Genomic DNA, 16,200 nt, shown 5'->3' with positions numbered 1-16,200 from the left:
CAGAGTTCATTCAGTCTCCTTGTTCTTCCTGCATCTGGGTTAACCCCCTTGGTTTCTCGAACAGTACCGCGTCTCGTCCAGAAAAGCGGAGCTCTTCAAATCTACAGAAATCTGTGATCGATCAGATCTTTGTTTTCATTCTAAGATCCTGTATGGTGTCAAAATAGAGCCTAAAGTATTGCGCATCAAAACAGTAAAACCGCGCATCAAAACCCCAAATCTGCGAATCAAAATGCATAAATTGAGAACCAAAACCCACAATTTGCAACCAAAAGCCTTTCCCCAAAGCACAATCCTATTTCTCAGCTGCCGATTTGTTTTCTCGCCATTCTGAAATCCTGTTTTTGAGTTGCAGTTTTATTTTGAAACTGTCTTTTTGAGTTGCGCTTTTATTTTTTGAGTTGCGCTTTTATTTTTTGCGGTTTTGATTCTAAAACCTGTCGACACGTAAAAACAGCGACATGTCAGTCAAGGGGAGGGGAGGCGGGACATCCCTGATATCCAGAAGCTCATTGGCTACCGAATAAGACCGAGTCTTACGTCAACAGACCAGTTTAGAATGTGCCGGTAAGTTTCTCATGTTTTTCATATCTTTTACTATATTAAAATATCAAAATTGTACTTTATTTAACCAGAGGACGCCAGCACATTCAGATGAGGAGCTCCCCCAGTAGCTGCTAGTGAAAAAAGATGTTAGAAAGTTAGATGTTGCATGACAAACTATCAGCATTGTTCTCCTGTGTTAGCATGCTAGCTAGCTCAATGCTAGCGGGGTATCCAGCTCTTCTCATGACTTTTGTGGATTAAACAAAGTCGATTTTTTACCACAGTGTCAGGATCGGTCATGTCAACCTGGGAATAATTGCCCGTGGATTGTCACTATGGTTAATCAAATAGTTTTTTAAGAAGTACATTCATGTATATATAAGGTTTTTCAATATTTCCTTAGGGATTACACAGATGGATTGAACAACAAAGCAACATATTGCTGCAAGAAAGTGACACCTTTCCTAGTTTGGGATCAAGTTAATCCCTATTTAAAATAAATAAATAAAAGAAACACAATTTTTATTTGAAGTACCAGAGCAAATTTCCCACAGGTGGGATCAATAAAGTTTTTCTGATTCTGAACTGTATTCCAAAATAATTTTCTCAACCTTAAAGATTGCAGGTTAACACAGGAAGTTACCTTTCACAATATGCAGCTACTGAGTAGCAATTAAGGTGTGTGTGTGTGTGTGTATATATATAAATATATACACACACACACTCATTTTAACTGTCTTAAATACATTTTTCTTTGTGTGCAGGATGCTGTGGACATTGGACGACAGACTAACTTAAACCAGGCAGAGCAGGAAACTGTTGGAGTTGTTGTTCCCTCTGTGGCTTGTCCTCTCTCCTCTCAGACCTGTTCAACCCTTGTGGGACATCAGAAAACCATGGCCAAGACATTAACATTTATGTACTGATCTATGCATGTCATCACAGCAGGATGTAACAAAAACTAACAATGTGAACAGATCTCATCTGCCTTACAAAATACTGCCCCCCTTAAGAAAATAAATGGCTAATAATCACCACTGGTATTTTGTAAAGCTTCATTTTTTAATGTTTGACCATTGAATGTGTTTTGTACAAAAGACTGATGGTTTTGCAAAGATCTTTGAAACACAGAGTCAAGTGCATTAGATTCTGTGAAATTCTGAACCACAATTCAGAGAAATTAAAATAACTGTTTTTAAAACTCCTTAAAAGACTTGAGGTGGAAAAGTCACTGTTTTCGTACAGGCACTAAGAAATGGGAAGCAGACAGTGTGGTCAAAATGGACAACTATTTTAAAGGCTTCTCTTTCAGTTGACAGGAGATGTCTGTGAGCCTGCTGGACAGCCTTTGCATCACACTGGGACGTCTTTGGGGCCTGCATCTGGAAAGAAACAAAAACAGCAAAGTTAATTAACCAAAAAAAGAAGAGAAAAATTAAGATTAAATTTTTTTTCTTTACCTTAAAGAAGATGTAGACATCCACGTCGTAGCTGCCTCAGTATTCCTGCCTTTTTTGTTATGGTATGCATAACAACGGCCCTTATAGAAAACAACAGACATACAGCAATAGTCAATTTTAAAACCACCACCCAATTAAATATACTAATAATTCTATTGATGTCTAATACTGGAATAATTTTAAGTGGAATAAAACACGTTTTTGCTGGTCTGCTACAATTTACTCTGCTCTGGTTCACTCGAATACCGGACTTCTGCCAGTCTGCATAGTGCAGACGCATACATTTTGAATAATATGGCACAGCAATATTGTTTCTCTGTTCAATAATTCCCTCTGTCTGTAAACCCTGAAAAATATTGAGAAACCTTATAGGTTATAACATATTTGATTAACCTTGAAAACCTTATATATACATGAAAGTACTTCTTAAAAAACTATTTGATTAACCATAGTGACAATCCACGGGCAATTATTCCCAGGTTGACATGACCGATCCTGACACTGTGGTAAAAAATCGACTTTGTTTAATCCACAAAAGTCATGAGAAGAGCTGGATACCCCGCTAGCATTGAGCTAGCTAGCATGCTAACACAGGAGAACAATGCTGATAGTTTGTCATGCAACATCTAACTTTCTAACATCTTTTTTCACTAGCAGCTACTGGGAGAGCTCCTCATCTGAATGTGCTGGCGTCCTCTGGTTAAATAAAGTACAATTTTGATATTTTAATATAGTAAAAGATATGAAAAACATGAGAAACTTACCGGCACATTCTAAACTGGTCTGTTGACGTAAGACTCGGTCTTATTCGGTAGCCAATGAGCTTCTGGATATCAGGGATGTCCCGCCTCCCCTCCCCTTGACTGACATGTCGCTGTTTTTACGTGTCGACAGGTTTTAGAATCAAAACCGCAAAAAATAAAAGCGCAACTCAAAAAATAAAAGCGCAACTCAAAAAGACAGTTTCAAAATAAAACTGCAACTCAAAAACAGGATTTCAGAATGGCGAGAAAACAAATCGGCAGCTGAGAAATAGGATTGTGCTTTGGGGAAAGGCTTTTGGTTGCAAATTGTGGGTTTTGGTTCTCAATTTATGCATTTTGATTCGCAGATTTGGGGTTTTGATGCGCGGTTTTACTGTTTTGATGCGCAATACTTTAGGCTCTATTTTGACACCATAATCCTGGACCTCATTTCTATGAAGGTTTGAGAATTTAAACAAGAGAAAAGGGAGAAAATGTTCATGTCTGAGAAAAGTGTAGAAAGTAGGCAGTGAGGAGTTTTACTGCCATAAACGTCTGTAATCAGACTCCGTGAATTTCACCAATCAGTTATTTTTAGAAAGTAACTCCTTGTATAAACGAGGGAACTCTGTACTGGTGAAAAGGTAACACAGATGTATACCTGCAGCAGAAGACATAGAAAAGAGCTTTTTTCTTTATTACTGAATGAGAAACAGACGTGCAGGACACAGCACAGCTGCGCAAACTGTGAGACGCGTGATGAGCTGCAGCCCTCAAACTCTTTATTAGGATTATGACGGGAGAGGACCGACTATTTCATTTTTTGTGTGTTGTCTTTTAAATGTATCAGTATATTTTTCCTGAATTTTTTTCTTTGAAAATTATAAAGAGTGTTATTTGGTCATTTTTTTATTTCATAAATAATGTTATTTATTTTAATAAAATGAACATGACTGAATGAAACTTTATTCATGTAGCACTTTACAACTCCTTGAAGGTACCAAAGGGCTTCACAATAAAAAAAAGAGAACGAAAGTTTTAAACTAAAAACTCTAGAATATTCTGTTTTAGAATATAATTTTCAAAATAAATGTTTTCATCTACATTTCATGTTCTATCATTCTCACTTCACGCATCTGCTTGTGGTCTGGCCCTTCTATCAAATTTTAGAACCCAATTTAGAACCCAACGAGTTAAAATAATTGCCCACCCCTGCTCTACAGAATCCCCTTGCAGCCTACAACACAATGCTTGGAAAACTTTCTGTGTCATCAGTTTCGGAAGCTCAGGCCAACATTGGTGTTTTTTGTCGATTTTCTTCTGCAGCCTGTTTTTTTTTAATGTTTTTCTCTTAGTACAGATTTTAAAAAATAAAAGACCACAAAAATTGGCTAAAAGTCAAAACATCGTAAAGGGGAGTTTCTGAATTCCACGGGGGGAGGGGAGGTTCAACAGACCCATGCAGAAAAGCAGTGAGGGACATTCAGTTATCCATTCACTTGGGGTCAGAGCAGCAGCTAACAAAAACCTTTTGATCATCTCTGATATTTGGATTCTTCCTTTTTTTAACTTGAAACCACTGAAGGTTCTAAAGAATGAGGTGAGAATCTTTAAATATGAATTTCTGTAAGTTAATGTTTCTTCTTCCACTTTTTAAAAATAATATTGTTGCAGTTTTTTTGTATACAGTTAAAAGGAGAAGCATCCACACACAGCAAGAACAGTTTTTTCTTTTCACGTATCTATGGTCATGCTGTGTCCTGACCACAGCTGCCTTTGAGAACTTGAGTGTCCATTTAACCTTTAGGCACCTTCATGGTTGGTTTGCACTGTTGTCTCACTGTAAGAAGGCTCAGGTTTGAATCCATGAGCATTACCCCCCCCCCCCCCCCCATGCAAAGGTTTTCTCATGGTGTTCCATCTTCCTCCCGCACTCCAAAATAATCAAGTCAATAATTTTTTTGTGACTGGCATTCATCTTCAATAAGCAGTTGTGTTTACAACAAGCAACACCCATGCAAAATCTTCAAAACCACAGTACTTGACAGAAAGACCACATTGAAGAGCACATTTCCTCAGTAACATAGCAACTGTAGACTTTCTGAGTGGATGTTTGCAGAGGGACTTTAGGTTGGTTAGCAGGTAATCAGCTCTGTTAAAGATTGCAGGATACATGAGACATTGGTCAAAGGGCAAAGGATCGCCTGCAGCCAGATGTGGAAAGGCTCAGCACAGAAACATGTATAGATTTGCAGATAACATGTTTTGCACTATCACAGATTCTTGCCATGGTTGCAAACTTCCTGGCTTTAAATTATTAATGTCATTTTTTCCCCATGGCTGGTTCTTCCTGGTCATGGTCACTAAGGTTTACAGTGAGTCCAGCAGCCCCATTTAAACATGCTTATTTTATTTTTTTGTGCAAAAACCATTTTATGTGCAAAAAATGTTTCTGCAGGGTGCAAACCCTGTAATCCTTTGTGCATTCTGTCTGGCACTTTCGGCTTGTCCCATCAGGGGCCGCCACAGTGAATCAGCCACGTCACTGCGGAAGATTCGCATGGTAATCTTGGCAATGTTTTTACGCCGGATGCCCTTCCTGACGCAACCCTCTCAAATCAACCGGGCTTGGGACCGGCACAGAAGTACAGAAAGGAATCGTTTGTGCATAAGAAATGCAAAGATTTCTTTGAAAGCGCAGAGCATCTTAAAAAAGTCAATAATCACAATTGATGACAATGATGATATATATATATATAATCTATAATATATATAATCTTATTGCTAAATTTTCAAAGCAAATAATAGTACAAAATCACCTGAATAATGCACACTCGCCCAAAGCCAATTTTATCCGCAAATTTAGAACCAAAACTGCCCAATTTCTGGTAACACTGTGGATGTGTGGCATGTGGCATGCTCCCCCTAGTGTTGAGGAGTGGGCATTGCGCCGTCACGTCTGCTGAAGCATCTTTGATCGATGTAGTTAGAGTGCTGCTGCTCATGTCTGAGTAAAAGAGTAGCCAATCACAAAAGTGTCTCCGCCTTGTCTAGTTTGACAGACAAGGCTCTTGTATTGGGATGTTGACAGACAGACCCATTCTTCTGAAAAAGCTCTTCCTGAAATAAATAAGTCATTGTGAAAAACAGCAACATGAAATTAAAAAAAAGCTACTTTGGAAAATATTGATTTTGAAATCCAAGGTTCTGAAAAAAGACGTAAAGTTATAATATATTCCACATGAATAAAATGAATATTTTAAAATGCTGTTTTAAAATAATGAGCAGGTTTTTAAAGCAAAATGAAATATATTGAATAATACAATTGCTAATTTAAAATCAGTGTGCAGGTTTTTCACAATTTCATGATCTTTTTATCTATTTATGAGAGATTTATTGGTTGATTGTGTATTTGCATGAGGTCATATTTATTTATTTAATTAAATATTTATTTACCGGTACTTAATTATGAACAGTATAGGACTCCATACAATAGGACTTAAAATCTTCTGCCTTGAAATGTTTCGCCACTCATTCAAGGGGCTTCATCCATCTGAGTGTGGAGGATTCAGTCCACATTTAAATCCTCCAGGTGGGACACCCACAGTCCTGCAAACTGATTGCTCATTTAACAGAAACAAAGTGAAGGAACCAGAGTGAAACTCCTCGTCTCTTCTAATCTTCGTACCCCATCACAAGGTCGTCAGGTGTGGTTTTGCTGGAGTTTTGGTAAAAACCAATATCAAATCTAGCAAAAAACAGAGGCAGAAGTTGGTTCACCCCAAATACCCCCCCCCCACCCCCAAAAAAAAGCAGTGTGGTTTAAACAGTCCAGTGCATTGAAGAACGCTCTGAGCTTTGCTTTGGAGAGATAAAACAGTCATTACACAAGAGGATGTACCTACACAGGACAAACAACACCTCGGGACCAGTTTGATTTGATTTGATTTATTAAACAGGAAAATATTTAACATACAATCTGGGCTGATTCAACTTAAAAACTGGAGTACATAAAAATGGTTTGATGGTTTGCTGTGAGTGACCAAACAGACCGACAATATGAGATAGTAGACAAAGTGATTGCATTAAGATAAGTGTTAGAAAAATATTCAAAAATTATCGGATTTTAGGGCAAACATACAATTTTTGGTTAAGCTTTCAAGTTAGATTTTGGACATGAGTGTAGGTGAGATGTGAGTCAAAAAAGACCCCCAAATACTTGTATGTATGGAGACAACTGAAAGTTTATAAGTACAGAAGGTGATGTGATGAGATGAAGATAACTGTCTCTGAGATGAATAGAAGTACATTCCTTCTGTTTCCTTAACATTAAAGTGTTAAGTGGTGAGCTAGCAACCAGTCATGTAGATTCTGCAGATCTGTGTTAAGCTTGTCAACGTTTAAGTCAACGCTGGACCAAGACAAGAAAATAACATCATCATCAGCATACAGAAGAGAAATGTGCAAGTTAAGAACTTGGGGTAAATCTTTGATATACAGAATAAAGAGTAGATGGCCTAAGTACTGCCCTGTGGAACATCCATGGAGCACTTTAGTGGCTGTGAAGTTGTTGAGCCAGTTTTGTACAGATAAAGGGATGGAGGACACTCATTTGAAGACGAAATACAGTAGAAGTACAGATTTTTGAGAGAAGATAGATGGTTTGAAAGAGGAGTCAGGGAAGCAATGTACATATTAATAACGTGATTCCACTCTGTCGCAGAAAAGAACTGTGTTTTTACACCTTGTCACCTAAACGAATTAGAAAATGAATGCCATTTTTGGTTTTAGTGCCCCATCTATCATGATCTTAGAAGTGAATTGTTTTCTGGTTTATTTCTGTTTGATATAAAAGATTAAGACAGATTGAAACATTTGCTTAAGTCTAATGTGGTTAAAAATGCAATTTTTGTTGAAAGCTTGGGAACGCCGTAAGACATTTTTTTAAATAATGGAAAACCTGTCTGTCTACTAATTGTGTCTTTGTGAGTCCACGAGGGCTGGTGACAAAAATCGAAATAAAAAAAGTGAAAGTGAAAAAAATAAAAAAAATGACCCTTCCCTAATAACAGAGGGGTAGGACTCAGACAAAATGTGTCCCCTATTTACCATGCTGCCCTTTCATTAGTTCCAAAGAAGACCAAAACTCCAGCGTGACCACACCCAATGACCCTGAGGATTTTGTGTTGTGGTTAGGAGGATTACAAGAGGAAAGGCTTTTCACTGTTTTTTCCTCTGTTTCCCTTTAATGAGCCACCCAGTTGGAAGAATATAGACTGAATCCTGCATCACTCAGACTGATGAAGCAACTTGGATGAGCAGTGAAATGTTTCAAAGAAAAAGTCCAGTTGCTGTGACTCAACTTCAGGACTTCACCTGGATAATTGAGAACTTTCACAGTGTAATAATTGTGTATTATATCTCATTTGCAGAAATGGCTTCATTTCCAGCCTTGATGTTCTTCCTATTATTTACAACCTTCCTGAATTCCGGATGTGAGAGTGGAAAAGTGCTTGTGTACCCAGTAGATGGGAGCCATTGGACTAACATGATCAAAATACTGGAAGTGTTGCATTCAAAGGGCCATCAAATCACAATCTTCCGCTCATCAAACAGCTGGTACATTTCTGAATCTTCCCCTTACTACACCTCCATCACCATCCCTCAGGAAAAGCCCCAAAACGTAGAGAGCCAAACCTACATGACCACCTTCTTGAGGAAGACTTTGGAGGACCGTCAATACCAAGGTACATTATGGGGACTTTTTGAGTTTTACAGAAATTTTTTTAACTTAATACAAGGAAACCAGCAGGTTGTGGCAAATCTGGCTGCAAGCATAATTGAGAACAAGACTTTGGTAAAGGAACTGAACCAAACCAAGTATGATGTTTTTCTAACGGACCCCGTGTTTCCAGCTGGAGTGCTGTTGGCGCATCATCTAAAGCTTCCACTGGTGTTAAATGTACGCTGGATTTTAGGTGGGGATGCTCATTATCCTATAGCACCTTCCCCACTGTCATACATCCCAGTTTTGTTCTCTCACAACACTGACAAAATGAGCTTTTTTCAAAGAGTCAAAAATGTATTCTGTAAAGGCATGTTGGTCTATCTTTATTACTATATCTCTAACCCCCCATACCAGGCACTGTGTGATCGTTACTTTGAACATAATGTTAACGTCATGTCCTTGATGCAAGGAGCGGATCTTTGGTTAATGCGAACTGACTTTACATTTGACTTCCCTCGCCCCACTATGCCCAATATTATCTACATTGGAGGCTTCCAGTGTAAGCCTGCCAACCCCCTTCCAGCAGATCTAGAGGACTTTATGCAAAGCTCTGGGGAGCATGGGGTGATCCTCATGACTCTCGGAACCTTGCTCAGTGACCTCGGCCCTAAAGTGTCAGAAATCTTTGCTGCAGCTTTTGCAAACTTGCCACAGAAGGTCTTATGGAGGCACATTGGAGAAATACCAGCCACCCTCGGGAGTAACACAATGCTGGTCAAATGGCTGCCTCAGAATGATATTCTTGGCCATCCTAAAACCAGGCTCTTTGTCACACACGGGGGCACCAATGGCCTTTATGAGGCAATTTTTCAAGGTGTACCAATCTTAGGTATTCCCCTAATCTTTGACCAGCATGATAACTTGGTGCGTATGGAGGCCCATGGCGTGGCCGAAATCATTGACATAACAACAATGGATGTCCAGTCTCTGACAAACTCTCTAAAGGATCTTCTGGACCCAACAAAACCCTACAAGCTGAACATGATAAAACTGTCCCGGATTTATCGCGATCAACCAATAAAACCCATGGACAAGGCTGTTTTCTGGATAGAGTTTGTCATGAGGCACAAGGGTGCTGGCCACCTTCGCACAGAGTCATATCAACTGCCGTGGTATGCCTACCAATGTTTAGATGTGATGGCAGTCTTTGGAGCAGTTGGATTGTTTATCTTCACATTTATCTGGATTTCCTGCAGATGTATGTTTAGATGCCTGACAAGAATGAAGAAGTCCAAGGTAGAATAGATGATTAACAAAAATGAAACATTTTTATAATCATGCTATAATAACCACTGATGTTATTGTAACTCTGAATAGTCTGAATACTCTTAAATATTATTATTATTAAATGTAATGGCTAAATAGAAATACAATCAAAATTTAAAGGTAAAGCAAGTATAAAAAAAGTTAGATTTGGTCCTTTGTTTATTGTAATTACTGCCTAATCAATCTGGATCAAAATGTGGCTGCTCCGTGGCACAGTGATAAGCCCTTTTGCCTCACAGCAAGAAGGCCCCCGGTTCTCAGATGGCGGCGCGTCCAGACGCAGCGGCTTGCAGCTCTTGTATTGGGATGTTACTTTTGTGTTTTTTGTGTTGATTTTTGTGCTCCTCTGCACACGCAAACAACCACTACAGCCGACAGAAGCTTCTGGACATCGGTTCCACATTGCATCTAACCGTCACGGAAGAGTTTCGCCGCACACACGGCATCCACATGGAAATAGCGAGACCAGCGGGTGCCCCCTGGTTTGTTTTTGCTGTGACGGCAGGAGACGGAGGAGAGACAGAAAGCAGAAGCGGGGCTGCCGCTCAGGCCTGCTGGAAAGACTGAGGAAAACCCCCCATAAGCCTCCTCTTCCAAGTATGTCCCTTGCCAATGCACAATCCCTGAACAACAAAATGGACGAGCTGGAACTACTCATGGATGGAAACTGCCATGTCTGTGACTGCTGCGTGCTGGTTATATCAGAATCCTGGCTACACCAGCAGATTTCCGACGCGGCTATCCAGCTAACTAGCCGCATTGTTCACCGCGGGACCGGAACAAAGAACCCTCGGGTGAGAGCAGAGGGGGAGGCCTCTGCTCAACAAGAACTGTGTGGAGAGGGTCCACAGCTTCACCCTCCTGGGCCCCACCATCTCGGCTGACCTCACATTGTCTAACAACACCATGGCTTTCATCAGGAATGCACAGCAGCGCCTGTACTTCCTGAGAAGGCTCAGGAATAACAAGATGAGCCAGGAGCTGCTGGTAACCTTCTACCGCTCAACCATCGAGAGCATTCTGCATCACAGTGTGGTTTTCCCACTGCACTGAAGCAGAACAGCAGAGCCTCCAGAGAGTGGTAAAGACAGTGCAAAGGATCATCGGCTGCCCTCTCCCCTCACTGAGGGACATCTACCAGTCACGCTGCCTCAGCAGGGTGACTAACATCACCACTGACTCCACTCATTCTGCTTTCCCTCTGTCTGATCTGCTGCCCCCTCTGGAAAGAGGTACAGGTCCATCAGAACCAGGACGAACAGACTGAGGAACAGCTTTTCTTCCACAGGCAATCACCATACAATTTAGGTGTGAGTGTAAGAGTGAATGGGTGTGTGATTGTGGACATTCTACCCTGCGACAGACTGGCAACCTGTCCAGGGCGTTCCCTGCCTTCGCCCACAAGTGGCAGGGATAGGCTCCAGCAGCCCTGTGACCCCGAAATAGACAAAACGGAATAGAAAATGAATGAATTAATGATTCACCATACAGAATACACACACTACCACCAATAACACCTCACTCTGACTTTTTACAAATGCTACATTACTGACTACACAGGTGTGCAATAACTGACTTCTGTGCAATAACACACAATATCTATGCTGCGCTCATGGCAACTCAACTCATTCTATTCTATTTTTTCTCAAGTATTTAATATTCAATTGTTTCTGTACATATTGCACTTTTTTGTTTAGACATGTGAGTTACAGTATTTTCATTTTTTATTTTATTCTATTTTATTTTATTCACAACTCCAAGAAAAGGATTCAGATTCATAGTCCTGGCTGGGGGACTTGAAACAGACCATCAATGGGGGACTTTTCTGTGTGGAGTTTGCATGTTCTCCCCGTGTATGCATGGGTTTTCTCCGGAGTCTCCGTCTTCCTCCCACCGTCCAAAAACATGCTTCACAGGTGAAATGGCAACTCTAAATTGTCCCTAGGTGTGAGGGTGAGCGTGCATGGATGTGTGATTGAGGTCCTGCGACAGATTTGCGACCTGTCCAGGGTGTCCCCTGCCTCGCCCACAAGTGGCCAGGTTAGGCTCCGGCTGTCATGATTGCAGCTGCCAGCTGAATTCCCCCCTCCTCCTTCTGTGCACTCACCAGGCTTCTCAGCTATTTTAAATTAGTGTTCAATTATTTAAGGTTCTGTCTTTGTATTTCTGTTGTCGCAATGTCCTGTTTAGTCCTGTCAGTTATCTCTTGTTTTTGTCTCACATGTGTGGAGTATTTTTGGTTATTAAACCTTTGGCTTCCAAACTCCTTGGATTTGAGTCCTTCCTACTCCTGGGTCCTTTCTGGTTACGAACTGTAACACCGGCAGCCCCGTGACCCCGAAAGGGAATAAACGGAAGAAGATGAATGAATGGATAATCAATTGTATTACAGTATCCCCCCAGTATTTACCTGGTTCAGGGACCAGAGGGTCCTGCGAATACGCAGAATCTGCGAATACAGAAAACTTCCACACCACCTCCCCCCATGGCTGACAAATGTCCGTCACCGATCCTTACTCATCAAAAACCCTTCTGAATCATTTCTGCTGCTTTGTAAAAGTGTATTAAAGAGCATTGGAATTTTGCTCAACATAAAGAGTTTTTTTATTTATTTTTAATTTAGAGCAATAGACTGTACTGTAGCATACTTTATGACGCACATTAGGAGTGTCATTTTCTCTCTCTGTGCCAAAAAACCAGGAGGCCATGCTTCCTCCTTCATCCGTTAAGACCAAGAGGTCCGGATTTGAGCGTCGGGCAAGGCGTGTCAGTCCCACAGCAGCGTGTTCTGAGCGTCGCTTCTTCCAGAAAAGTCTGGTTTTATCCATCATTCATTCATCCAGAATATAATTATGCACCGCAATTATCTTCCTTATCCCCCACATAACTCATGTGTAAAATGAATAAACTCCAGCCTGGCCTCTTAAAAATTAATAAAAATAAAAAAGCCAAATGAGCTAGTCTTTTGAATGGCTCTTTGAAAAATATTTGGCTCCCTCCAAAGAGCCATAAATCCAATCTCTACTACTTCTTAATACTATGCTGCTACAGTTTGAGGACGTTGCGGTATCAGTAGCCGTTGCGATGACAACACGTCACATCACATATCAAAGAGTCTGCTTCTTGTGAAAAACAGTTTAAACTAAAATTATAACAAGATTAAAGTACTAGTAACCAAGTAAATTTTTTCTCTAAAGCGGCTATGGTATGAGTGGGGTAATGCAGTTGGACATGCATTATCAGAAATTGATGGACTTCGCAGAACCAATGTCTGATGTGATCAGGCCTAACCAACCCCAATAACTATAATGACACTATGTCAGCTTTACCCCTTACAAAAAAAAATAGAAGTTGTGGTGTTTTGGCATTTGTTAAGGTTAATTCTATAAAGAACTACAGAGTTTTCTTTGGGCTATGGTTTTGTTTTAGTTTGATACATGATATGTGTACTACAAAACAATAACAAACAAAACATGAAAAAAATGTTTTTATTTGCTAAAAAGCAAGCAAAAATGAAGACAACATTTCACTTGGCTCATACTAAGCCTTTTTTATGTAATAAAACATTAACTAATAAATGCTTCTTAAATTTAGTGCAACACATATTTGACACTTGAATCATATTTATAGTGAACTGCATGTAGCCCAGGTGGTTTTGGCTACTTTGTTCTGCCTTAACCGTCTGTTAGTTTCCTTTCTGCGCATTTCTGGTCACCTTCTGTTTCCCGCGACGTGACTCTATCATGTGAGCTGGTTGGCCAATCACGGCCTTGCTTCTCGCGTCGTCAGCAGAGATGCAACGATTCCCTTCCTCCTCAATTCAGTAAAGGCTGCAACATACGGTTCAGTTTTAAACTGGGCGTTGTGGCATCCCTAGTATTTCACAAAATTACTATCAGATTTGTATTTAAAAAAAACAAATTCAACCAAGGTAAAACATTTTTGTCGTGTTCACAAAAACAGATTCCTTCTTAAACATATGTCCAGCTTTGCATCACATATATGGGTGAAATGTTTGTATTTACAGGCACAATTCCAAACGGAGTCAAAACAAAGAAAAGGTTTTACCCAGAGAATGTGGTAGACATTTCAGGAGTTTCTGAGCACCAAAAAAATTCTAAATGTCTTCACTTTGTGACACAGCAACTCTGTTCCTGCTGCACACAAACATACAATGGAAAATCTTACAAACTTGTTGTGGGAGCTGTCGGATGTGAGTGAGAATATGTTCACTCATCTGAAGATAAACCAGAGGATTGAGAGCACTGTTCAGACACACAAGCCCCCGACTGATCTGATGACCTGTAAAAACATGTTTATCCCACCAAACACAGATATTCTGTTTGCTCTGAATTCTAGAAAATAGACTTAGGTTCCTAAAGACGTGATAAGGAATATAACAGACGGAGAAAAGAAGAATCAAAATGAAAAGAAATTTCACACACTTTTGTCTCAGTGTCTTCTCTATAGTGTTCCTGCGACAAAGAACAAAAGTCACATGTCCATAGCAGCCCAGAGTGACGAGTAATGGGATACAAAATCCAGTGGTTGTCCACACAAGGCTGTATGTTAGGTAATCCTCAGTCTTGTCAAGGCTTGTAGAGTGGAAGCACTGTGCTTTGTCTTTGAATCGTTTTGGAAAAAAGATGTCTGGCATACTTTGAACAATCACCAAAAGCCAAACAAGGACTGAGATCAGCACAGAACGAGTCACAGTTAGTCTTCCCATCATTCTCAGAGGATGGACGATGGCCAGGTACCTGTACACACTAATACAGGTGAGGAACCCGATGCTGCAGTACAAGTTCACGTTGAAGCAGAATCTTGTCATCTTGCAGAAAATGTCCCCAAAAATCCATTTACCTCCACTGAAGTAGTACACCATCAAAAAAGGAAGGGTGAACAGGTACAAGACGTTGGCAAGTCCGAGGTTGAGGACAAAAACGTTTATGATTCTCAGTTTCTGCCATTTCTGCAGCAACAGCTTCAGCCCCCATGCATTACCCACAAAACCAATGATGAACGAGATGGTGTAAAGAGCAGGCAGCATCTTATTTTCAATGTTTCCATAGTTGTAAGAACAATTGGTTAGGTTCATCTTCTCTGCTGGAAAGGCGCTTCTGTTCTCTGCGGCTGAGTTAAAGTGAAAGAAATGAAAGGAAAAACTATGAACAAATTCCTGTTAAAGCCACACCCAGAAATTAACATATTTTAAAAGTGCTGTAATGTAGACATTTTTCCGTATAGTTTTCATCGAAGGAAAAAAAATGAAACCAGTGTTTTCGCCTAATCTCAATAAAACTAGTCACAGCTAATCTTCCCTTTATTCTCATGGAATGATCTAAGGCTAGAACCTTGTACATGTTTTAACCTGAAGCTGCATTAAAAGTTCAAGATGAAGCATTACTTTATCATTTACCAGAAAACATGCCATAGATCTGCTTAAAGCAAGACAGAAAGTTGTTTTCAATGTTATCCTATCTGCAGGCACATCTTCTTTTCTTGGGAAGAAGTCAGTTGAACCTGTTTCTGACTAAGTAAGAAAGAAATTGAAAGCATGCGCTGACTTAATTATTCCTGTGAAGTTTGTCTGTATGGAATAATATACATTAGAGATGGGATTTATGACTCTTTGGAGTGATTTGGAACTTTGTAAAAACAATTGTATAGCTTCTCTCTAAAAACCTGCACTCTTCATACTGACAGTATTTTATATTGATTTTACACTCTAATGATTTGCAGTGCCCAGCATTTGTAACACAGCATTGTCTTTGTTTGTTGCATGTTGACATTTGAGGATCCGATCTCTGCAAAGAATGCAATTTCTCCCTGGGATAGATGAAGTATTTAAATTCTGATTTGTTTCAAAGAACCATGGCGGTGGTCTGGTGGAGGGGTGAAACATCCGGGTTCATCTCTCACCAGTCCGCCCCCCAATTTTAACTTTCACTTTAGACACCACACACACAACGCATACACTATACCAGGGGTCGGCAACCTTTTTTACTCAAAGAGCCATTTGGGACCGCCCCTAATAAAAAAGAAAGCACTCGAAGCCACAACCCGTTTTGACATCATTATATATATTATGCATGTATATATTATTCAAAGGTGCTCATTAAGTCGATCGCGACCGGTCGATCTTCAATGACATGAGTGTAGATCGCGGGCCAGAAAAGATTAAAAAAAGAAAAAAAAGTACTTCTTTAAAATCCACCAGCCAATCAAAATCCTCACTGAGAAGTACGGGACTTGATTGACATGTAGATTGGCCAATCACACAGAGAGCGCAAAATACGATAGTCGGGGCGCTCCAGCACCGCACAAGGATGAAAGAGCCAGAGGCAAGTTATAGCGTGATAGAGCGGGTTAAGCAAATGAATGGAAGAAGGCGGCC

General features: G+C 40.1%; 2 protein-coding genes and 2 long non-coding RNA genes across 4 annotated transcripts; 2 read left to right on the top strand and 2 right to left on the bottom strand.

Moving 5' to 3' along the window:
* The first annotated feature begins 430 nt into the window (after window positions 1-430).
* On the top strand, window positions 431-1,583 carry LOC111947672 (uncharacterized). The gene is made up of 2 exons (XR_002873546.2): window positions 431-567; window positions 1,311-1,583. It is a non-coding gene; the product is annotated as an uncharacterized LOC111947672 (long non-coding RNA).
* A 6-nt stretch (window positions 1,584-1,589) lies between these two features.
* On the bottom strand, window positions 1,590-2,907 carry LOC111947671 (uncharacterized). The gene is made up of 3 exons (XR_002873544.2): window positions 2,771-2,907; window positions 2,007-2,086; window positions 1,590-1,928 (listed from the first exon to the last, which is right to left on the bottom strand). It is a non-coding gene; the product is annotated as an uncharacterized LOC111947671 (long non-coding RNA).
* Window positions 2,908-4,231: 1,324 nt separating this feature from the next.
* LOC101173705 (UDP-glucuronosyltransferase 2B17) lies at window positions 4,232-12,066 on the top strand. Its single transcript, XM_023956913.2, has 2 exons — window positions 4,232-4,349; window positions 8,182-12,066. Exon 2 carries the CDS (start codon window positions 8,184-8,186, stop codon window positions 9,780-9,782), a length of 1,599 nt encoding a protein of 532 aa, XP_023812681.1. The 5' UTR covers window positions 4,232-4,349; window positions 8,182-8,183; the 3' UTR covers window positions 9,783-12,066.
* Window positions 12,067-13,277: 1,211 nt separating this feature from the next.
* Window positions 13,278-15,467, bottom strand: LOC101173941 (P2Y purinoceptor 1-like). Its single transcript, XM_023956257.2, has one exon. The coding sequence runs from the start codon at window positions 14,899-14,901 to the stop codon at window positions 13,921-13,923; it is 981 nt and encodes a 326-aa protein (XP_023812025.1). The 5' UTR covers window positions 14,902-15,467; the 3' UTR covers window positions 13,278-13,920.
* Window positions 15,468-16,200: the final 733 nt, after the last annotated feature.

This window comes from Oryzias latipes, chromosome 7, assembly GCF_053564925.1.
Source record: "Oryzias latipes strain Hd-rR chromosome 7, Olatipes_Hd-rR_3.1".
Classification (NCBI taxonomy): Eukaryota; Metazoa; Chordata; class Actinopteri; order Beloniformes; family Adrianichthyidae; genus Oryzias; species Oryzias latipes.
The sequence above is the reverse complement of the archived record's forward strand: the minus strand, read 5'-3'. Positions and strand labels throughout refer to the sequence as shown.

Excerpts from the sequence above, each read along its gene's own strand:
- LOC101173705 (XM_023956913.2), top strand. The coding sequence starts at position 8,184 with ATGGCTTCATTTCCAGCCTTGATGTTCTTCCTATTATTTACAACCTTC.
- LOC101173941 (XM_023956257.2), bottom strand. The coding sequence starts at position 14,901 with ATGAACCTAACCAATTGTTCTTACAACTATGGAAACATTGAAAATAAG.